The 23,899-nt window shown below is 55.3% G+C and overlaps 1 protein-coding gene across 1 annotated transcript in view; it reads left to right on the forward strand.

Moving 5' to 3' along the window:
- Nucleotides 1-9,289, forward strand: part of CUX1 (cut like homeobox 1) — a 339,593-nt gene extending 330,304 nt beyond the window's left edge. The window contains exon 25 of the mRNA XM_046667235.1: nt 1-9,289. This exon is cut by the window's left edge and continues 27 nt beyond it. Coding sequence (XP_046523191.1) covers nt 1-328 — 328 coding nt within the window. The 3' untranslated portion in view covers nt 329-9,289.
- The last annotated feature ends 14,610 nt before the right edge of the window (nt 9,290-23,899 follow it).

The following is a 23,899-nucleotide window of genomic DNA, read 5'->3' on the forward strand; positions in this document are numbered from 1 at the left end:
CGCGGACGGCCCGGGGCCCGTGCCAAACCCCGCCGCCGCGCCCGCGGCCGGGGAGGACGCCGCTACCTCAGCCGCGCCGCCGGCGGAGGGCCCGTGCCGGGCCCGGGACGGCGCCGACAGGAGTTCCGCTTTGCCAAGCACCAGCGCGCCCGCGGCCGCCCGCAGGGCCAGCTCGCTGCAGAGCCTCTTCGGCCTCCCGGAGGCGGCGGGCGCCAGGGACTCGCGAGACAACCCCTTGAGGAAGAAGAAGGCTGCGAACTTGAACAGCATAATCCACCGCCTGGAGAAGGCCGCCAGCCGCGAGGAGCCCATCGAATGGGAGTTCTGAGAGGCGCCGCCCGCCCGTCGCGCCCCGCCGGGCCGAGCCGAGCCGGGCCGGCCCGGCCGAGCGGGGCCGAGCGGGGACGGGCCGAGCCGAGTCTGGCCGAATCTCGCCGGGCCAGGCCGAGTCTGGCCGAGCTGGGCCGGGCCGAGCCGAGTCGAGTCGAGTCGGGTCGGGTCGGGCCGAGCCGAGTCTTGTCGGGCCGAGCTGGGCCGAGCCGGGCGGGCAGAGGGGCGGGCGCCGACTCCGCGGCCTGGACCGTGTTGCGCACTTACCGCCCTGCGGGCCACAGGGCAAAATCGCCATAGGCCAAGGTGCATATAGAAAACAAAGGAGCATTAAGCCCAATCTATGTCGTGTTTTCAAGGAAGAAAACGGAAATGTGTAGTCGAGCTTTTTTGTACCCTGAAGTGTTTTTTTTATTGCCCTAAGTGATTTCCACAGGTTCTGGAATAACTCTTACAGCTTTGCCTTGTGCCCTCCTCTTTCGTGTGGGCTTTAAAAAAAAAAAATCAAACCCACATATTAAAAGGGGGCTTTTTATCTGCCATCTAATGGCTTCAGAGCGATAATACACTATTATCTTCTTAAACCAGGAAAAAAAAGGGGGGGGGGATTTTTCAGAAAAATTAAAAAAGAAAGTTTTTGTAGCTGTTCAGTTGCCACTAAGAGATTGCACAGTCAAACCGACTCTAAACACACTAGTTTGGATTCCTAAATATTTTCAAGTAAAGAATCTTCTCGTTTGAAACTTTGAATTAAAATAAAACACATTTACTCCACATATTTTTTAACAAGAAGAAAAGTCACATCAGGAAACTGATTTTGTGGTAGCTGACGTAGTGTTTTCTTGTACGTGAATAGAATCCTGACATGTAGTGCACATTGATCCATAGCTTTAACTGACTCCGGGCTTTTGCTGCCCAGGGTCTGTTTAATACACTCCATTCTAGGCCAAATCAGGACAAAAAGAAAAGATCCGAATCTAGGTATTTTATAATCTGCTTTTTAACCTCTAACCGCAGAGCACGCTGATCAGACCTCATATCTCGGAGGTTTAGGAGACAAGTTAGAACTGTAGCATGTACCCGTTCATTTTGTTTAATTTATGGTGTCCACGTCTGTGTTAGTGCGTCTGCACGTGCGCGAGCATTCAAAGCAAGGAGGAAAGAGTAGGCCGCGAAGGTGGCAGCAGGCAGTTCTGGGGCCAAACGGGGCCGCCCCTCAGAGACAGCAGTCTTTCCTTGGCACAGAAGGCACCGCACCTCACACCACTCTCCTGGGCGCCTGATGGACTGAGCCCCACCAGGGGACGCCGCTCCCTGGGCCTGGGCAGGGCTGGCACGCGCGCTCTCTCTTTCCCTTCCTTCCCACCACAAGCACTGATGACTGTTGACGTCGTGGGAAGCTTCCTTCCCTGCAGAAGAGAGATCGTGGCAGTCTGGGCTCTGCTCCCACCCCTGTAGAGATGGCCCAAACTCACACCAAAACGCTGATGCTCTTCACTTCCAGACCAGACCATTGGCCCTTCATTCTTTTTGCCTCTTGGAGCGTTCCTTTATGCACAGTTTAGGGAGTCTAAGTACAAATCAGAAGTCTAACTTGTCTCTGATTCCTCCTGTTGTCTATGTGTATATGCGTGAGAATAGAGGCGGATGAGAGTGTGCGTGTGTGCGTGTGTGCAATTTTATATGTCTGTGTATTTTCTTAAGTACCTGTGCACACATAGAGTGCATTACTGCCACCTTTTTTCAATAAGCTGTTTTCTCAGTTATGGCTTCTACAAGTTTGCTAATTTAGACTCCTTTATTGCCATATCTTTAAACTAACAATAGATGATTTCGGTATATATATATATTTTTTTTTTGCTTATTTATAGGTGCTGTATTTTATTATCTGATTGTTAGGAAGGGATGAAAGGGGCAAATATTCTTTAGAGGGATAGACTGCCGGCAGTATTGGGTATAATTTACAAGATGTAGTTGTCAAACTGTATATTACTGATTGAAAACTTTTTGACCGTATTGTGTATCATTGAAACTTTTGTCTTAGGTCAACATCTTTGGATGACATTTTAATGGTGCATTCATTATTTCTTAAGTTTAATTAATATTACCTTTTTTGATTTGGGGAGGGTGGGAGGGAGTTATAATTTTAAAGATATGCTCCCGCTATTACACCTCAGTGTGCTTGTATTAATTAACTTGTAGGGCTTGACTGTAAGATGTGAAACCACATTTCTTGCATGATGTTTTAGAAATTACGTATTTCATTTACAGTCTTTAACCTGCAACTGCAACACTTAGATCAAGTTTTCACCAATTTAAGAGTCACTACACTAAAGACAATGCCTTTTCATGAATGAGAAGTTTTCAGAAGGCTCTAGGAGGCTGGGAGGCAGGCCGGTTGTCTCTTGATAGTTGCATCATCTCCGAACTTGACATCTGGTTCAGTGAGAAGAGAATTCAAGATGGAGGAGCTTAAGGGGAAAGGGATGAACATCTGGCTGAATTCAGGTGCATTAAGAAGAGCGAGTTTGGGTTAGTGACCTTAGGACAGTGAGTGGCAGAGCCCCTGACAGTACTGTGGTGTCCTCTCCACGAAAACCTCGAGGGAATTTTGTCATCACGTGTGATGAGTCTCTAAATACCTGATTTTCATGAGAATGAAAAGCAGGGAGTAAACAGGAAATATTAGGGTAGTATTTTAGTTTTTAAAGGCATGACTGTTATTTACAAAGGTGTTAAATCCGAGGAAATGGGAAAAGTATAAATTTGTCCACCCTAGTGGCCAAACTGTCACAGTTTAAAACAGCCTCTTTGGCTCTTCCAAGCAATTCCGTAGTTTTTGTGTTTGGTTGGTTGGTTTTTTTAACTAGGTTGTTGTTGATTTCCATTCTGTCTTTTTTGCCAGACTTACATCTGGGTGCTCGATGCAATCAGTTGGTTCAGTTTTGCTCCTAGTTCCGTGGTTGTGTTTTCCTATTTATTTTTATTGCGACCCCAAGCCTGTGGTCTTCTGTGCTAAGCCGTCACCCTCTGCAATTCTTCTAAGAGCTGCCGCTAAGTGACAGCAACCTGTCGGGGCCAGGGCGGGGGTGCCCCTCCTCGACACACCCCTGAGTTTGAGCCTAAGGGTGGATCTTTCCTCTTGATAAGCAATATTCAAGTGCCTTGAACAGCATCCTCTCCGCGGGGTTTATCTTCGGCTGGCTGGCGTTCCAAGCAGTCACTCCCACAGGCAGCCCAGCTCCTCCGCTTCACGCTCCACCGGTTTAAAAAGCTGATTTGTACCTCTCCCCTGGGGAAAACGGTTCCGTATAAAACACTAACACTTAATTACAAGCTCCATTATACCATTTTAAATGGCTTCTTTTTGTTAATTGGAGGCAGTGTTCATAACTTAAGGTTTTTGCCATTACTTAGCTGGCTAAGTGGAGGCTCAGCGTCAAGTCAGTGTTCACGGTCAGCCTCTTGACCCTTGGTTCCTGCCCACGCTCTCGGTGGCATCTCAGGTGGAGGTGTGTGGCTTCTGTCCCAGACCGTGCCCGCTCGCTTCCACCGCCTGGCTCCCAGGCGGCCTCCTCCCTTGAACTTCTGCATCAGTCAGGCTGTCTGTAATTTCTTTCCACCGGACCACTCTTCTTTAGAAAGGATTACCACAGCCATTTGGCTCAACTCAGTTATTATCGGAGCCCACCTGCCTGAGGAACATCACGACACGAGGTGGCTACAGTCAGCACACAGCCCCGGGATGCAGGCCGAGGAGACGGCTCCAGGAAATGCCAGGATCTTGACTCATGACTACTATCAAACCATGGCCACTATGTCTGGGAAAGTGACTGAGGCGAAAAGCTGACAGTTCGTGGCCTCCCTGGCACGGTTCCCAGTACTTGCAAAGCACAAATGCCTCCCTGCCCAGTCTCCTTCCTCTTGGCATCTTTGTTTTTTCCCCATTTGAAAACCACCCTGTCCGATGTGGACGTTCGGGCGGGTCTGCTGGTTGGTGGTCCAGACCCAGAGTGCTACAGAGCTTTGGGTTAAGTGTTCCTCTGTGTGCTCTCTGGCCATGAGAGGCCCACCCACATCCCAAGCCCAGCTGGCCAGCTCTAGAAGAAAGGAAACACCCCGACTGCCTCCTTGGCCCGGGCCACATCCCTCGTGCAGCTCACGAGCAAACCCAGCAGAAAGCAGATTGTGCTCTGATCCGGGGGAAGGCTCTGGCGTCGGACGACACCCTGCGATCATGTGGCAGTCATGCCCTAAGAGACTGGCACAAGCCACGAGATGAGCTCGGTCCACAGGCAGGTGCCTTCCCAGCTGAAGTTGGACTGGGTGTCTGTTCCCCCTGAACTCGTGTCCTTCCAGGCAGAGGTGATCGATGAACTCTATTGACATTCTATGCAATGTTTTTCATTCCTCTGATTCTAGAAAAACAAACCTCACTGGAAACAGCAGAGGGCCCAAGGGGAGTGTACACGCGCCCTTCTGGGATTAGCACAAAGAACCAGGGGTGGTGACTTACTGGATCTTGAGCCGAGGACAACAGCCCTTGCCTTAAATGCACTGTGACAGGCGCCTCTCAACAGGCCTGTGAGAACAAGAGTCTGCCCTTAGCCATCCCAAGCCCCTACTTTCTGAGGCCAGTAAGGCAGCTGTGCGGGAGATGGAGCAAGGCGAGGTTCCAGCATGTGTGGCGAGCATGGTGGGCTGTTAGCTGCGCCCCTTCAGGCTGGAGGTTTGGCTCCCTCCCTGGATTTCCTCCCTTGTCACACTCCTCATTTGTCCCCTTCTACCTCTCTAACCCATGCTCCCACTCGATGTCACTCCTCGCCCCACACCCCTCAGAAGGAAGAGAAAAAGCTAGAAACGTGGCATCCATGAGTAGCTCTTGGCCTGGTGGTCAGGCAGGCGCCTTCTGTCTTTTGTGAGCTCAACATGGACAGACAGCTGCGCTCTGCGAGGCACATGGATTTTTCTCTTGATTTCCACCTGTTCCTGAAGCTCTGACAGCTGTTTCCTTTGCAGGCAGGGGCAGTCTCAGGCCTCACAGGGGCTTGTCTTTGGCCTGCCTTTGCTTTCTGCCCCTTTCTGCTCAGCTGTGAAGATCCGTCACAGCCGTTTCCCTTGCCCTGGGCTGCCCCTCAATGGCCACGTGAAGACACTTCCCCAGGATTCCTGCCTGGCTTCGGGGACCCCTGTCTTCGTTGTCTCTGGCACTGGGAGGTTGTGACTTCAGCTCCACTGTGAGCTCTCCTTTGGAAGCATCTCAAGGACAGGAGAGGACGTGGCGTTCTCCAGCTCCCACGCCCAGCCTTCAATCGCAGGACCCTTTCCTCCCAAAAGAATGTACTGGTTTCCACCCAGGGCCGCTGGTTGGATGTGGGAGAATCCCCTCTGGTCCTGGATTCTCTTGACGAAAGAATTTGGAAGTGAGACCTTAAGGATTTGTGCCATCACCGTGTGCTTGGGCATCTACCAGGAGAAGCTCACATGTCGAAGTCCCCCCATGCTTCTGCAGTTTGGTTTGGGCCTCGGTGGCATTAGGGGAGCCTTCATGACCCCCAAGGCAGAGCTCCTGCCCTGAGTGGCAGGTGGTGGCCTGGGGCTCCAGCATGATGTAGTTCCATTTCCAATGCATCGGATGTCCATCTGGCCAGCACGCTCACTTGCTAAGAGAGTGGTCCAGCTTGACAATATTATTTCCATTCCTATCAGTTTCTGCCTTTTTGTTGATGAAAACTACTGGGAAAAGAGGAAAACAAGTTCCCAATTAAAGTTCCAGAAAGATCCAGCCTGTGAAACCCTTTGAGATGTGCCGAAAGCTGAGGCCAAGGCCCTCGGGGTAAATTAAGACGAGGAGGAAAGGGGTGTGGGGCTCAGGGAGCTGGGCGTAAAATGAACCTCACCGGAGTCTTCCCTACCCTGGAGCCCTGGCAGCCTCTGAGCGTCACGCCTGGTCAGGGAGGAAGAAGGAAATGTGGTCCCCCTGTCTGTCCCACCTGGAGGAACTGCCCCCACTGTCCAGGCCTTGCCACCGCCCCTCCCCATCACCTGCCCCCCAAAGATCCCGTGTCCACGCTGTCAGTGGCATCATCCCTATTTTCATTTTTGGATGAAGTGACATTTAGCTTTAACAAGACATTTCCAAAGCGCCTAGTCTCCTCCCAAATGCTAACTTTAAAAGTTGGGCATTATAGGCGAAGAATCCTAAAAAAGGCTAGTGAGAGAAAGACATTAGGCTATGCATAAATGTGCACTTCCCCACCCCCTGGTATTACACTTTTAAAGTCCCCTGGAGTTGCTTTCCATGAATCGTTTTTGTTTATCCAATAACATTAAGAAGTAGAGTCTGTGTTACTGTAATTTCTGTCGTGTTTAGGCTTTAATTTCTACCACAAAATATGCTGTATGCTATGTATCGAGCTTTCTGTGATCAGAAAGGAAAGGTGCCTTAAATCCCAATGTCACGGCTACACCCCTATGGAAAAGAATCAAAAGCACAGTGTGGACGGAAGCCATGGGACTTCCGCTGGTGAAACCAGACGCCAGTCAGCAGGACGCATTGAAGGGGCACGGGGCTGCTTTTGTTTGATAGTTCCGTTTTTCTCCTTTTTCATTGTCCTTTTTTTCTTCTTTTTTTTTTTTTGTAGTTTGCTTTAAACAGAAAGCACTTAAATAGATGACTATGTGTAAAAAGCTCTGTGCAATAGAAATCCTTTCGCTTCATTTTTAAGAGATAATGTATTGCACACCAAATGAACTCGAAGTAAGCTTTAGACCCGGGCGATTCAGGTTGTGGACGTTCACTGTAGTTCTGTTTGTTCATGAACTGAAGGGAAAACAGGCCTCCCCAGCACCCCCCCGCCCCTCCCTCCCATCCCAGCCTGCCTGCTGTCGCCCACCCAGCTGGAGGTGCAGGGCCCACGGGCGCCGGCCGGAAGCCCAGGCTGGGTGGCAGGGCAGGAGTTTGTGACTCAGCAGCTGAGAACTCTGAGTGTGACACCACAGCCATCCCTTCCAGCACTTAACCTTTTCTTGAGATGGATTGACTGCTACTGACCTGCCAGCGTGCGTGAGGATAATTATAAAAGGATTATTTCCTTGAAAAAAAAATTATTTCTATCCTCTTCTATTTATTATTAGGTTAATCATTTAAGTACTTATCAGGAGTGTATTGTTGTTTTGTATTGTTATTGTTATAAATGCTTTTTGCTATCACTCCAGTGGTTAACTGTCTTCTGCCTCCTGCCCTCCCCGCCCCCAAAAAGAACCAAAGGGTCTGGGGGTTTGCTGGGGGCGCAGAGGGGGCTTTTCCAGCAGAATCAGACGTCTGTCTGCAGAGTAGCCACTCAAAAACTGGTGGTCTCCCCGTGTCTAACTTTGTAAATGAGAGAGTTGAACAAAAATCTCCCAATGTAAGGAAGTGCCGAGTGGAAGAACACTCGAGAGAGGAGCTGCAGAGGAGACTTAGAAAGGCAGAGTTCAGTTCCCCAAAGCCTCCTAGAGCCTCTGGTAAGACTTCTGGGTTCATGACGCTTCGGGAGCCCTGGTGGGTGAGGGCGCGGCGGCCTGCCCCGGACCCACTGCCGAGTGAGGGAGGGCTTTCTTGCAAGGCTCCTGTGGGCTGACGTGTTTTAGTTGGCTTTTGTTGTCGTTGTCGTCGTTTTCCTTGCATACAAAGTTGGTCAAAACCATCTTGCAAAGCAACAGTGTTTCTTAGTCCAGCTATGGCTTGAGGACCTACACCAGGGAGGTCGTGGAGGGCCCACAGTCCCCCTTGATGTGGTTAAGCGTGGAGGAAGGTGAGATGTGGGGCAGAGCTCTCTGCGGCTAGAAGCACAGCCAACAAGACACCTAGTTGCTTGCTAAGCGGGTGTGAGGATGAGGTGGGGCTGGCCTGGGCCGGAGAAGGAGCCAGGTGGGGCCAGATGGCCGCCTGGGCTCCCACAGGCCCCGCCCCCCCCCACCCCCCCACTCGCGTTCTGTGCCCTGACTTCTCCCCTTCTCTGCAGTTGCCAGGGGTCCTGATTTTGTTCTCATCTCTTCTAAAGCAAGCCCTCCAATGAAATGGCGGCCCCCATCCCCCAAAGGGGTTTCAGTTCTCTCTAATTAGTCTATGCATTTCTCTCTCTCGAGCCCTTTTCTGCCTCTTTCCTTGAGAAAACGGGCATCTCATGTCCCACCATCTGAGACCCCTCAGAAAATGCTGTGCATTTTGGAGACGTGAGGATTCGTTCCAAATTCTTAAAGCATTTGAGAATAACTTGTCATAAAAGTGGGAAAAAAAAAGAGAAGGTGGTTTTCCCCACGTCCCTTTCCACTGAGTAAGACCTAGCTCTTTGCGATTGTGCAATAACTACTTGCTGTGAGAGCGGGTAGCGCCACGCCTGTCCAGACTACTAACACAGCACAAGACGAGCGCGCACCGAGTGGCCGACTTCTTCCGGAAAACTCTTAATAAAATAAGCTCAGCTCCCCCGTGTATTGTGGTGTCTTACATTTTAGCAGTATTTTATATTTTCTGTAACGCACTAAGTCTTAGATGTTTTTAGAGCTCGTTTGTTAATACAATCACAGACTTCTTTTTTTGTTTTAAATCTTCACCGAGACCCAATTGACCAAAAAAAAAAAAAGCGTCCTTTTTGTACAAACAGCTTTGAGAAGCCTCTGTTCTGTTGCTGTGACCCACCTCTGGTAACATTTTCTTTCTTGCTCTTTGTTTTCGGCATTAAGAGTCAAAAGTTGATCCGGCTGGCACTGGGGTGGGGGAGGCACCCGTCGGCCCCTCGGCGTTGTCCCTTCTGTCTTTGGTTAGCCATACGATGTTTGTTCTCAGCACTGTACAACGGTCCCTATATGATATGGAGAAGCAATATCACTGTATGAAACTCACACCATGTATTATTATTATTCACTAGCACCCTAGGTGTGATAATTGAAGTAAATATCTTTTATACAAACACAAGAACGTGTGGGTTGTTTTTATTTAAAGGGCTCTGGCCTGAGGAGAAGCAGCAAACACTTTCATTCTGGGTCCAAAGGGCACCTCAAGACTTGCCACCCCGAGGTAGCCGTCCCTCCACCTTCCCGTGCTTCCACTGGCGTGTGGCGTCCGAGCAGGGCTCAGCAGAAAGAGGGGCCGGGGTAGGATGCGTGGGAATCTGGGCACATGGTCTGTGCTCCATAAGGGCCTGCGTCCCTGCTTACTCTTGTCACCCTTACTGTTCAGGTATCCTTGACTCGCCGACCCCCTGGCAGCCGCTTCCTCGTCTGTGAAATGGAGACACCCTTACCTGTCTCACAGGCTTGTGAGGATCAGGAATGGTGGCCGACCATGCTGGGTGCAGCACGGGCCTGATGGCTGCAGCCCAGTAAGTGGGGCTTGGGTGCCCAGGGCCACGGGCAGGCACCTCTGCAGAGCGGCCCATACCCAGCCAGCATCCTGGCCTCAGCCTGCTCTGGGTTTGGGGGAGTCTCTTGCTTTGTCCCTGACTCCTGATGTGGAAGAGGACCAGCCAAGGGCTCCTGTTAATGTGGGCAAGTGAGTGGGAAGAGGAAGGAGGGAACAGTGTCTTGTGAGTTTCTGGAATGATCGGGCTCCTGAGAAGGGGCCTTTCCAGCCAGCACTCGGGGCTGGTGGTGAGAGAGCTCTGCAGAGTTGGCTGTTAGGTGGTCCACATGCTTGTGGCCAAGGATGTTTCTCATCTCAAGATCTACGGAGTTGGAAAAGAATTGCCATCCCCACCGATGTGACTGGTTGGGGTGGGGGTGGGGGGTATGAGTTCACCGTGCGTTAATATGTAGGATTCAGAACGTGAAACTCCCATGTGTGACACAGAACCATGGGCGTCTCTCGGAGTCGCACTGAACTCCATCCTCCAGTGGACACCCCAGAGCGCGGGCCAGCCTCCCACCAGTGCCTGGTGTTCCCGGAAGCCCCATGTCTCATCTGGTCACTCAGGGACGCGGGTGTGTCTAGAGCTGCCCCCTCAGATGGGAGAAATGAGCATAAAACCAGCAGAGCTCTCCGGTTTGACGGCTGACAAACTTAAATCTAACTCAGCTAACATTCTGCTGCTTTTCTGTTTGCTAGTGTGGGTAAGCCCCCACTTTTTAAAGATCCGTTAACTAAATGAAAATATAAAATGCAAAAAAAAAAAAAACCTACTTAGCCCAAAGTCTTTTTACCCAGGAAGTCTCCCCAAGTGCTTCTAAAGTGAGATTTAATTGAGCAAACCTGCAGCTGCTCATGGTTTTGCAGGCTGACTCTGTTTTTGTAAACTGCCAGCTCCAGAGGCAGAAAAGAGAGCAAGATTTCATGCTCTGGCTGCAGTTGGGTGATGTCCCCAGGCCAGGCAGGGTGCTCGGGGGTGGCCTGGGGTGGCCTTTCTCCTCTCTCTCTAGTTAAGGGGTCTGAACAAAATGCTGTGCTTATTTGATGCTCTAAGGAGCACAGTTGCAGTGTACATGCTAAGGCGACGTGATGATATAATTATTGGCGTGCGCGAGTCGTCCGCGACGCTTCTGTCTGCTTGTGTTTAAAAGGGCCTCCGAGTGGCTGCCGTGGGTATGTTGCTCCTTCCTCCGCGGCCCTGGCATGCCGGCTTTGGGGGGCACACAGCTTGCTGGTCTCGGCTTCAGCACGGCGTTGGTTCCTGTAAGGTGATGGGGCTTGCGTGTGGGGAACCGAGCTGAGAACCCAGAGGGCTGGAGAGAACTGCTGTGATGTTGCTGGGGGGCCCCTGGCCAGCCGGCCCTTCATCCGCGTCTCACCCACCCAGGGCGGGGTGAGCTGTGTTCATGGAAGTGGGAGACGCGGCCCGTGCCCAGTCTCGGGCAGGCATTCGTTCGGGAGCCCTCCCTCTTCCAAGAAGCCCAGGCTCTCGAATGTCAATAAGAAGGGCTGTTTTTCAAGCAAAATGGTTTGTGGACAGGTAAAAGCGGAGCTGCTCTGTTCCGGGCGGAGGACTCCAGGAGTGAGGTTTGAGGACCCCACTCACTTTACAGGGAGGCATGGGGGCCCCTTTTCTGTGGTCACGTGTCCCTGCAGTGCAGTCCCAGCATCTTCTCTTACCAACTGTGACCTTGGGCAAGGCTTAGTTGATACTCAGGAGATCCCTTCTGAAAGAACGAGCTTCACTTCCTTGAGCTTCGGCTTCCGTCTCTGTAGAGGGGAGGTGATAATGCCAACTCACGGGCAGCCGGGAGGACTAAGTGATTAAGCCTGCAGACCGCTCCGCACGGCCCCGACGCCCCCCACACACCCACAGCCTCTCAGGACATGTCAGTTGTGGCCGTCGACAAGGGTGTTATTTCATCAACTTTGGTTGCTGGAGCAGGAGGGCCCCCTGCCCAGGACCAGGCACTCCTGAGGGTTAGCCGGATCACCAGGGGCTGCCGGCCTAATGTCGCCACCCCTGATGCCCATGATGTGACTGGCATGCAGGCCGGGCAGCAGAGTCCTCCATGCTCAGCAGCTGTCTCTGCAGCCTCCTGCTGAGACTCGAGTCTCGGGTTCCTTGGGTGGCAGAGGCTGCCACCCCTGGACTCAGCCACAGACAGGAAGGAAGGACCCTCCCTGGTCCTCACTCTTGTGGAGAAGGGACTGCACCTTCCATGTGGAGGTGGCTTCCTCTTAGAGACCCATCTGACTTAAGCATCCCCACGCCATTACAGCCAAACCCAGAAGCCTCCATGATTGAGGAGACTAGATTCTCTGGAGCAGGGGTTCTCACCTGGGGATGACTTGTCCCTCGGGACATTTGGCAACGTCTGGAGACATTTGGGGCTGTCATAACTTGGGGGGGGATGCTACTGACATCTAGCAGGTAGAGGCCAGAGATGCTGCTAAATATCCTACAGTGCACAGGACAGCCACTCAACAAACAGTGACCTGGCCCCAAGTACCACTGGTGCCAAGGCCTATGGTGAGGGGCAGGCATAGGCTCAGCAGGGCCACTCAGCTTTGCTAAGGCCACCCCCCTCTTGGAGCTCCTTCGCTGATTTACTCAGCAGATGGTCACTGAGGACTGCTCTGTGCCAGGCCGTGCTCCAGGCTAGGTGTCCGGTGGCCTCAAGTTGCTCACAGCACAGGGCAGATGGACCGGGGTGCAGACCACGGCCCAGGCCCAGTCCTGTAATTGGTATTGAGGGGGCATCTGAGCACCGACTTGGGAAAGGGCTGGCGGACTTCGCGGGGAGCGGCCTTGAGACTGGGAGGTGGCATTTTCAGGGGACAGACAGGGAAGGCATGCCAAACTGGGGGGCAGCGCGTGCCCAGCTCCAGGGCAGCAGTATGGCAAGCGTGGTGACTCAGAGGACCAGGCAAGCCACGGGGCTGGGGAAGGGCGGCCAGGTGGGAGGGGACGACCTCATTGTTGATGAGAACAAAGCTGAGTCTGGCGGGTGGCGGCTCTGGGAGAAGCTTGTTCTTTCCATCTGTCTGGAAGGACTCGGGTGTAGCCGAGAGTGTCTGCAGCCCCACCTGGAGTGAGGGGGTCCCAGCCAGGGAGAAAGCACCCTTCACACCTCCAGCAAGTGTGTACTCAGTGGCGCCGGCGCAGGGTCACCCTGGGGCTTCATGACGGCAGATCTGTAGTCCCAATGCCAGGACGCAGCCTGGAAGGTTCCGGGTGAGACCTGAGCAGTTATCAGGTGGTGGGACCAGCAGAGGCTGGCAGGCCCTGCCAGGCTCTTGCTGCCAGTGCCCCGACAGCTCTGCCCACCCTGGGAGACCGTCCAGCCCTTAGGATGCCCGTGCACCCTTCCACCCAGAGGGACGGTGCTTCCCTGCTGGCTGGACGCAGTGAGGGCTCACAGTGTCCCACTGCTGTGGGCGCTGGGGCTATAGCAGGGGACAAACGAAGGGCTGACTTCCAGTGGAGGAGACAGATGGCAGACACAATAAAGAAGTGAGTTACAGAGTAGCTCAGACGGTGACAAACGTTATGGGAGAAAGATGAGGTAAGGGAGAGGGAAGAACACCTGTGGAGGTTCACGTCTTATCAGGGTAGGCCTCGCCGGGAAGGTAACATGGGAACAGTCCTGACGGGTCAGAGAATGAACCACGCAGATGCCCGAGGGAGGAGCATTCCAGGCAGAGGGAACAGTGAGTGCAAAGGTTCTGTGGTACAGAGGTGCTGGGAAGCCAGTACAGCTGGGGCAGAGGGACTAAGGGGAAGAGTGGACGGCGACCAGGTCAGAGGCAAGAGGTGGGCAGAGCAGGTGGCCCTTGTAGGCTGATGTAGGGCTTTGCTGTTCCTCTGAGGGTTTGCACAGAGGGGGTCTGATCTTACTGTTTAAAAGCTTCTCTCTGAGTGCTGCTTTGTGACTAGATCGTAGGGGGAGGTTAGGAGAAGGGAGACCAGTGTGGAGGCTGCTGCCATAATCCAGCTGAGAGGTCGTGGGGCCAGCCCGGTGGTGTAGTGGTTGAGTTCAGCATGCTCTGCTTCGGCGGCCCAGGTTCGTGGGTTCGGATCCCAGGCGCAGACCTACACCATTGTCAGCCATGCTGTGGAGGTGACCCACATACAAAATGGAGGAATATCGGCAGCAGATGTTATCTCAGGGCTAATCTTCCTCACAAAAAAAAAAGATGAGAGGTGACTCGGACCCAATGGTGGCAGTGGTGACAAGTGATTGGATTCTGGATATATTTTGAAGGTAGAGTCAAAAATAGGACTGGAGACAGGTTGGATGTCAGGAGTGATACAGAAGAGTGAGGAAGGCCCCAGGGATTTGGCCTGAGCCACTGAAGGGTGGCCGTACCTCTGAGGGGAGGCAGCCCCAAGGACGCCGCCTCTGGGGGAAGCAGATCTGCGAAGGGGCGATCAGGCTTCAGTTTGGACCTGTTAAGGTTGGACATCCAAGTGATGAGCGTGGAGAGAGCTGGGGACTGCAGACAGACACTGGAGAGGCATCAGCTTCTCGGTGGCACTCAGGTGGCCAGAGTGACCGACAGGAAGGCGTGCAGGGCTGGCGCCTGGGTGCAGCAGCGTTTGGAGCTTGGCAGAGAGGAGACCCAGCGAAGGAAACTGAGAAGGAGCGGTTCTTGGGGCAGGAGGCCCGGGAGGGTGCAGCGACCTGGGCACCAGGTGCTAATGGGTCCATTAGATGAGGGCTGAGGATATAGTGATGTGCAAGGTCACCGGTGACCTTGGAAAGGACAGTTGGCCTCCAAGTCTGAGGGGAAGGTTTACGAAGTGGACACTTGAGAATAGACAGCTTCTTCAAGGAGTTTGCTGGAAGGGCAGTGGAGTCAAGAGAAAGGGGTGGGGGGGGGTTTCAGATGGGAGAATAACGCACTCGCATGCTCGTGGAAGGGAGAGGCCGGGCAGGTGGACAACTGGGTGGAGGACACCCTTGCACAGGAGCGAGGGGCTGGCCCCTGCAGGCACTGGGAGCCCTCAGCACTTACCTCTGGCTGCCTCGGGACATACAGGTTCAGAGGCCGGAGGGGTGGATGTGCGGGCGGCTCAGCTCCCCTAAGAACCACACCCCCCATCAAAGACCTGGGTTGCAGGCAGCAGATTGAATAACACAGGGACTCTGCCTTTGGGAAAACTGTGGGTTTCGACACCCCCAGGCCTCGTCATCTGACTTCAATTGTGATAAGTTTCTTCATTTACTCCATCCGCAGTCAGAAATCATGCCCTGACCGTGCGTCAGAGTCGTCTCCCTAGGTCTTGACCTTGATGCTGCTTGGATTTCTTGCTCCCCTCTGTGAAATACACCCCTAGGAGCCTTCCCAGATTCTCCCAGAAGGTCGAGGTCCCATAAACTTTCTTAAAGGGATGGGAACTGTCTTGGACCTTCTCACACGGGCCACCTTTCAGAGGCGAGGGGTGTGCTCTCCATGCCCTGGCGCTCATCCGGCTGTTGCCGCTTCCTCTCCTAGACACAGCTTCTCCCTCCCCACCAGCTTTTCCCCGGCTGCAGATGCTCCATACTCCTGAAGACCCTCTCTCGAGCATACCCCCCACACCAGGTCTGCCCATCGCTCTGCCCTATCTGGCATCTGTCCGGTGTGGTCCCCAGGTCCCTCCTCCAGGCCCCTGCTGCTCCCTGCCCCGCCACTACCCCGACTGAACTCTTGCCAGTGGATTCACTCCAGCCCGCAGCCCACTCAGCCATTCTTGAGACCCCAGTGACTTTACTCATTGATGGCTGCTATTCAACTTGGGGCCTCAACACACTTCCTCCTGATTCCCCCTGCTTCCTGCAGGACAGCCCCAAAAATGTCAGTGTTCCAGAAGGTTCTGGCCATTCTCACTGCAGCACCCTCTGGGGTTCCATGTCCACCGCTGAGGGGCTCAGCCACCCCTGGCCCCAGAGCTCTCCCGGGCCTGCATTGCCTGCATCTCCAGCCTCAGGCCCATGGGTCCTGCTCTTCCCCACACACGCCCCCTTGGCTGTTCCACTAGCTCTTCATACTCACCAGAGCCAAACCATGCTGCTGCTTGCCCCTTCCCCCTTTGGGAGGCCAGTCCCAGGTACAGGTCTCCCCACTTGGGTTCTGTACAACAGTGGGGTCACAACTCTGTCCAGTACCTTCCACTGCCTTGCCCCAGGGCCAGAACTCAAGCTCAGTTCTGCCAGACTCCAGTTCAGGACCCTCCCTTGACACCAAGTGGCCACTGAAGACGTGACCTTAACTTCCTAGTCTGTGTGTTCCTTCTCCCAGCAGAGGAGGCAGAGGGAAGCAGCGGGTGGCGGCCAGGGGACCCGCACATGGCAGGTTTAAGTGGCTCCATGTCTCAGAGTGGGGTTTGTAATTGAGGCCTCTCCCTCAGGGATGCCCACACAGTCAGACTCCTGGCCTTCTCACCCCTCTGGCCTGGAGTGATGGCTCGCCGCTGGGATCCAGCTGGGCTCCCAGACAGCGTGCAGGCCCTGCCCCTGCGGCCGCAGCTTCCCCGCCCCCACCCAGGGCCTTCCTTCAGCCTTCCCCAATTAGCCCCATGGCCCTGCCCTCCCAGCCTCCTCCCTCTGCCTCAGGAGCAGCCATTCCCCACGCCTGCTGCCAGTGCATGACACCCAGCCCTCAGTTTCACCCACAGCCACCTCTTCAGGGACAACTACCCCCAATACTCAGCCTTGCTCCCCCAGAGATCCCCTGGGCAGCTAACCCAGTGTCTGGGAGCATCTGTGGCAGTGGCAGTGGCAGGCCCTCCAGGCCAGCTTAACACAGTGGCCTGGCCGCCGTCTGGCTGGGGCAGCCTGGGACACGCGGTTTGCTGTCCAGGCCCTTGCATGCACAGAGTGTCACCGGTATGCTCAGGCAGGGACCTGTGTGCCCAGCCCCAAAGCAGCAGACACAGGCACAGGACGCCCGGCTGGGCATCCCCTCGTCTCCCCTGTGCCCACAGATGGTTCTGGGAGCTGCAAGTTCCTCCCACCCCGGGGGCCTGGCTGAGACCACGCTGGAAAGGCCACAGGCTGGTGGCAGATAAAACAAGCAGTCCGAGGAGTCATCTCATTGGCATTTTATCCACCCCTCAGGCCATGCGTGGGTCCCCTCTGTACTGTGCTGCGTGCACACATCCGGGGGTGAGGGCTCACTCTGGCTGGGTAACAGTTCCCCTCTCCATAGGTTCCCAACCTCCACCCTGTCCTGTCCGTCTCCGGGGTCCTCATCCTTCAAGGTGGGATGCTACTCCCCTGAGCCTTCTCTGGGCTCTGCACCCTCCACTCATGCGGGGTCTGTCCACCTAACCCCTCGGGACCAGTCCCAGCAGCATTTTTAGACCCATTCCTATTTGTGGTTGTCCCTATGGACTCCCAGTGCCCAGAACTGAACCTGCCCCCACCCAAGGTCCCTCTGCCTACATCTTACCATGACTTCCATCCAGCTCCCCTCCTAAGCATGTTCGGGGAGCAAGGTGTCCCTGCTTTTCAGTCCCATCCCACAGGCCTGGGACCAAGGACTCCACCCCCAGGCCAGTGGGTCATGGCATTTGGGGTCTCTCGGCCTCTCCCCCACAGGGTCTGCTTAAAGCCGCTGTAGGCCACCCAGGACATACAGACCGAAGGCAGACCCCAACCCTGACACCCACAGCTGTCCCTCCATGCCCTGGCCCCACCCTCAGGTCCAGCCCCTTCCCTCAGCCCCACCTCGGACCCCTCACTTGCACCACCACCCACCTGCCAGGTACAGAGGGGGCTCAGTGATGTGTGAAGGAAGAAACCCACCCAGGGCCTGAGCGAGTGGATACCCCAGTGTGGGCAGGAGCTTAGCTATGGCCAGTGGACACCCTTGGGTTTGATCCCAGGCTGTAAGGCTCATCTCTTCACCTGTAACATGGGGGTCATCTTTTCTGACTGATCACACTGTTGTGAGGTGTGTAAAGAGCCTGGCGGCCAGCGGGCACCCAGGAGATGGAGCAGGCAGCGGGGAGGCCGCTGCCCCCACCCTGGCCCAGGCACCAAGCCCAGCTAGGACCAGGTTGGCCAGCTGATAAGCAGGCCCCAGGGTGAGGGGCGAGTCCACCGGGCAGGGTACAGAGGCCAGTCTCCCGGCGCTGCCCACAGCCTGGAGCCTTTGGCATTTCTGAGGCCACAGTGCCCCCTGGTGGCCATCCATCTACCCCAAAGGACAACACCCAGGGCCTCAGGCTTGGGCCGCCCTCTCTGCGGCCCTGAGCTAGGTTTGTTGTCACCATTTTACAAATGAGGCCCAGACAGGGAGAGTTGGCTGCCCAGAGTCACACAGAAGTCGGGCCAGATCTCATACTCGGGTCTGCCCGGCTCCCAGGCCACCTCTGTCCTCCCTGCCAATGGCTGCCGAAGGCATCCACGGGCCTGGGCTGGGAGACCTCCCAACATCTCCCACCCTCCAGAGGGGCAGGAAGGTCTCCACGCAGAATTATTTGGGAGTTGCTTCGTTGTAAAGACAACATCTGGCACTTGGATGGGGGAGAAGAACAGGACTGTGGGCCAGGGAGTTCCTGGGGGCCACCCCTTCCCACCACTGCCCTGGAGCCTGTTGGGGGAGGGGCTGAGCAAGGCTGGGGTGGCTCCTTCACCCTCCGCCTACCGCCCACTGCACCTCTCTCCGCCACTCCTATGCCGAGGCCTCCCTCTGGTCATCAGCCCTGGAAGGAACTTGGGGCTCGTTGGGTTCAGCTCCTTGCCCTGCTTGACAGGGGCACAGTGAAGCCTGGAGAGGGAGAGGGGCCAGCCAGGCTTACCCAGCTGGTCATGGCAGAGTCAGGGTGCCCTGTTTCTCCCAGATCCCTGACCTGGGGTCCGTGCCCCACCCAGGGAATTTCATGAGCACTGTGACTTCTTAGGGCCGGGAGTGCCTGCCTCTGCTGGCTGGTCTAACGGTGGCCCTTAGGCGGTGACGCAGGCTGTGGTGGGAGAGGTGGGGTGGGGTGGAAGGGCACCACGGGTCCCACGAGGCTCCCTCTGACAGCCACATCTTCCTTTGGCTCAGGGCGCTGTGCGGAGCTGCAGGTCCATGTCACCGAGGCCACGACCACAGCAGCTGAGCAGAGGGAATTGATCGCCCGCTTGGAGCAGGACCTCAGCACCATCCAGTCCATCCAGCGGCCAGACGCCGAGGTGAGACCACCCCCTCTAAGCTGCCCCCTTGCCACCTGCCCAGGGCTCCTTCAGCCTCACAAAATGCTGGCTTCCCAGGTGGACCAGCCCGATCATTGGGCAGCTGGTGTCCACCTGCCCCACCCCAAGGCCCACGTCACCACGAAGGCCCAAGTCAGGATGCCAGGCCACAGGGCAGAGGGGCAGGCTTCCTCGAGCTGGCACAAAGCCTCCAGGCACTGGCTTAGACCTCTGCCCTGGGACCTCAGCGCCCAAGCAAGGCCAGGATTATCCACTGTCTCACAGCTAGAGGACCCAAGAAGGCTAAACCCTAGAGGGTCCCTAAGTCATCACATCACCCACTCCATTTTACAGATGAAGAAATGGGGCTCCAGGAGAGAAGTGGGGCTGGCCCAGGTCACGCAGCAGGAGGCTGCAGGGTGGGGTCACCCTGCCTCTGGGCTGAGTAACTGGAGGAGACTTCCCCCAGAGAGCTCCGGCCTTGGGGTGAACTTGGGGCCCAGCCTTCTCTTTGATGACCCAGGCCAGGCGTCCTCTCCAGGCCCACCTATGGCCACGGCTGTGCCCAGCCTCTGCCACCAGACCGCCCCACTGCTCCCAGCCCCCCATTTGCTTGGCCCCCTGAAAGGGTGTGTTCAGTGCTGTAGGGGGAGGCGCCGCCCACCTCTTCCTCCCCCCCACAGGGTGCAGCCGAGCATGGCCTGGAGAAGATCCCAGAGCCCATCAAGGAGGCCACCGCCCTGTTCTACGGTGAGGAGGGCCTGACCTGACGACGAAGGGCAGGGTGGGAGGGGAAAGAGGGAAGAGGTGGTGCAGCCTGAGCCCTGAGCCCTAAAGAGCACGCCCCTCCCTCGAAGGAGATCAAGGCCCCTCTGCCCAGCAATGCGGCAGCAACCTAAAACGGGGTGAGCCTCCGACCTGCCCTTCTAGGCCTTAGCCTGACACCCCCACCTGGGGGCCCTGACCCCCTCGGCCCTGCCAGTGGCCTGTCGAAGGCTGGTGGGTGGTGGTCAACTCCTCGAGGAGGCCTCAGCACCGAGATGCAGCCGGAGAGCTCCCAGCGCTGGAGGGGAGGTGGTCTCCTTGGGCACCGAAGCCAGAACTTGGGGCTGCTGGGCCAGGACGTGGTAGGGGCGGTACCCATGGCTTCCCAGTGCCCTTTGCTTCCCCAGGAGCTAGGGGCCAATCTGACAGATGCAGGGGTCTCAGATTCAAGTAGAGAGCAATGGGGACAGGGCCTTGAGACCTAGCCCTTGGACAATGCCTGGGCTCTCCCCTCCCAGGGCCCCTGTTCTCATGTCACACCCCTCCCTGTTCCCCCGGCCACCCCTCCCCCTTCCCCAACCTCTCAGTACCTTGTGCTCAGACACCTTCCTTCCACCCCATGGCCCTTGGCCAGGGCTCCCTCGGGGCTGGTGACCTGAGGGCCCACTGCTGGGCTCTGCCTCCCGCCACCCCAAGCCACTCTTCCCTACCTCCTAGGACCCTCAGCACCAGCCAGTGGCACCCTCCCCGAGGGCCAGGTAGACTCACTGCTCTCCATCATCTCCAGCCAGAGGGAGCGCTTCCGTGCCCGGAACCAGGAGCTGGAGGCCGTGAGTCATGTCCTTCCCTCCCCTGCACTTTTTGGACGGGAGGACACAGTGGGGAGCACACAGGCTTGAGGGAGAGAGAAGTGTCACAGACCATAAACGGCAGTGGGATTAGATTTGATCTGTGCAGTCAGGGAGAGCTTCCTAGAGGAGGTGATGCAAAGCTAGGCTTTGGAAAAATCAGACACTCAAAGTAAAGGAGACTCTGTGAGCAGAGACGGGAGGCCAACAAGCCAGAAGCGAGTGCAGGTCGTTCCAGGGCTGCAGGAACAAAACACAGAGTCACCAGGCAATTACCCTACTGCCAGGCTGAGGTGCCACCAAAGCATTTAAGCAGGGGACTGACACTGCAAGAACGGAGGGTAAGAAAGGTCAGTCGGGCAGCCAGTTTAGGACAGAAGGCTGGCCCAGGAAGACGACTAGGCAGAGGTCACATCATCCAGGAGAAGCATCTAAATCAGGTGGGAATGGGGAAACAGGGGCAGGTCGGAGAGAGGAGGGCCTTTGAGCCCAAAAAGATGAATAGTCTAGAGATGTCCAGGAGCTCTGGGGGGTCAGAGAGGCCCCGCTGGCTGCTGAGTGCCTGGCTGGTGGGCCTCCTAGAAGGGTACCGTGAGGAACGGGCAGTCTACAAAGGTGACCAGTCCAGTTGCATCTGGGCCTTTAAGATGAGGTGCCTCCATTGGGCGTTGTTGACACTCGGATGGTGGCTGCAGTGCCAGCAGATGGCTTTGGTCCCCGGAAGAGAGGGGAACAGGAGCCAAGAAAGGATCAGGGAGGGAGGGAGAAAAGCAGGAGCAGGGGGTGTCTAGGACACAGAGGCCAAGGCCGAGGCCAGGATGTCCCCACGCAGCGAGTGGACACTGGATCCAGAGTGCAGAGGGCCCTGGGCCAGACTAGGGGAGCACCGGAGGTGGCACCCTCCCAGCCTCAGGTCCTCGGCAGGTCCCCCGTCCCACAGAGCCAGCTCAGGTCCCCTTGTTGGTTCTCCCAGTGGGAGCAGAAGCCAAGGAGGTTCCCATCCTTCTCACAAAGTCACTGCTTGAGCTGATGACAGAATTTCTAGACCCTTCCTCTCCAAACCCGGAGTTCCCCACGCAGGGTTTCCAGGCTCAGGCCAGGGAAAGGCAGACATCCGCTGGGCCAGGCCCAGTGCTGGGCCAGTGACAAGGGTGGGCCAGATCCAGTGGGACCCTCCGTGATCTGGGGTCCAGAGCGAGAGGCTTCAAATGAGGGACCGTCAGGGCTGCTCCCCTCATGCTGGCTGCCAGCACGATGGACTGGGGACACCCACCTGCCCATCGGGTACTGGGGCAAGCCACACATGGAAGGCTACACAGCCCTTCAAAAAAGGCCTTCAAAATAGATTAGGTGGAAGAGAAAAAGCAAGTGTTTATGCTATTCTATAGTTTTTACCATGTACTTTCTAAAAATTGTGGCAAAACACACGTGATGTAAAATTTACCATCTTACCCATTTTTAAGCATACAGTTCAGTGGCATCAAGTACATTCACATCGTTATGCAGCCCTCTAACCATCCATTTCCCAGAACTTTTTGATCTTCCCAAATTGAAATTCTGTCCCCATTAAACTAAGCTAACTCCCCGTTCCCCCTCCCCCCCTCCCCCTGGCCATGGCCATTCTACCTTCTGTCTCTATGAATTTGACCACACTAGGGACCTCATATAAGTGGAACCATACGGCATTTGTCCTTTTGTGACTGGCTTATTTAATTAGCACGATGTCCCCCAGGTTCATCCATGTTGTGGCACGTGTCAGAATTTCCTTCCTTTTTAAGGCTGAATCACATTCCACTGTGTGTCTTGACCACATTTTGCTGCTCCATCCATCCATCAGTGGACACTTGGGTTGCTTCCACCTTTTGGCTTCTGTGAATAACACTGTTATGAACACGGGTGTGCAAACATCTCTTTGAGTCCCTGCAGTGAGTTCTTTGGGCTGTACACTCAGGTGTGGAATTGCTGGATCATTTGGTAAATCTATGTTTAAATTGCTGAGGAGACGCCAGAGGACCATGTCCTTTCTGGTCCTGTGCGAATTTTTAGCAGTGTGAAGAAAACACCTCTTTAAGCATCTGAATAAATTCACTTTGCCCCTAGATTGGCAAACATTCAGATCACCTCGTGGAGGATTCCACTTATACAAAATGTCCAGAACAGGCAAATCCACAGCAACAGAAAGTAGATGAGTGGTGGCCAGCGGCTGGGGCAGGAGGGACTGGGGAGTGACTGCCGACAAGTTTGGGGTTTCTGATTGGGGTGACACAGATGTTCTGGAATTAGATAGTGGGGATGGTTGTGAATATGCTCAAAAACACAACTGAACTGTACACTTACATATGATGATGTTTATGTTATATGAATTATATCTCATAATGATTGTTTAAGGCTGGTAATACCATAAACAAAACATGAAGAAACCTGATGCAAGAACTGTGACTTCTGCCTGGGCTGGGGTCACAGGAGGAGAAGGGGGACTTCCCAGCACAGGCAGCTTTGAGCGGAGTCTAGTAGGTCAAGAAGGTGGCCCTGGGCAAAGAAGGGGCTCCAGGGAGATGGAGCCCCTGACCTGTGCCAGCGTGGAGGCCTCACCACGTGCCACCCCCATCCACCCCTGACCCTGCCCACCCACCCGCCTCCCCGCAGGAGAACCGCCTGGCCCAGCACACCATCCAAGCCCTGCAGAGCGAGCTGGACAGCCTGCGGGCCGACAACATCAAGCTGTTCGAGAAGATCAAGTTCCTCCAGAGCTACCCTGGCCGGGTAAGGGCCCTCCCCAATCTCAGCCCCAGGTGCCCCAGGCAGGGAGTGAGGTGGTCTGGGGCCACTGAGGCAGGAGGGATGGGGGCAGTGACCTGCTGGGCAGTCACTGGACAGTGACCCAGAGGGCCTGCCACCTGTCCTCCCTCAGCTGGGGGAGCCCCCCACAGCGGAGCCCTTGTGGAGGTTGACTCATCAGAACCAGCCAGGATGTGATGAGGTCCAGCAAGAGGGTCACAGGCCCCAGGCCAGGGGCCAGGTGCTCCCTCTGTGAAATGGGGCTGATCCACTAGCTGACCCAAGATCTGGGAATTTACCCCCAGGGCTGTTGAGCGTGCGGGACAGGCCCTGGGGAATCTGTATGTTTTAAACTTACACTAAAAAAAAGAAAAACCATACCAGATGGGGCCGGCCCCATGGCCGAGTGGTTAAGTTTGTGCTCTCCGCTTTGGCAGCCCACGGTTTCACCGGTTCAGATCCCGGGCGCGGACATGGCACCACTCATCAAGCCATGCTGAGGCGGCATCCCACATGCCACAACTAGAAGGACCCACAACTAAAAATATACAAATATGTACCAGGGGCTTTGGGGAGAAAAAGGAAAAATAAAATCTTTAAAGAAAAACCATACCAGAATT

Source organism: Equus quagga, chromosome 7 (assembly GCF_021613505.1).
Source record: "Equus quagga isolate Etosha38 chromosome 7, UCLA_HA_Equagga_1.0, whole genome shotgun sequence".
NCBI classification, from domain to species: domain Eukaryota; kingdom Metazoa; phylum Chordata; class Mammalia; order Perissodactyla; family Equidae; genus Equus; species Equus quagga.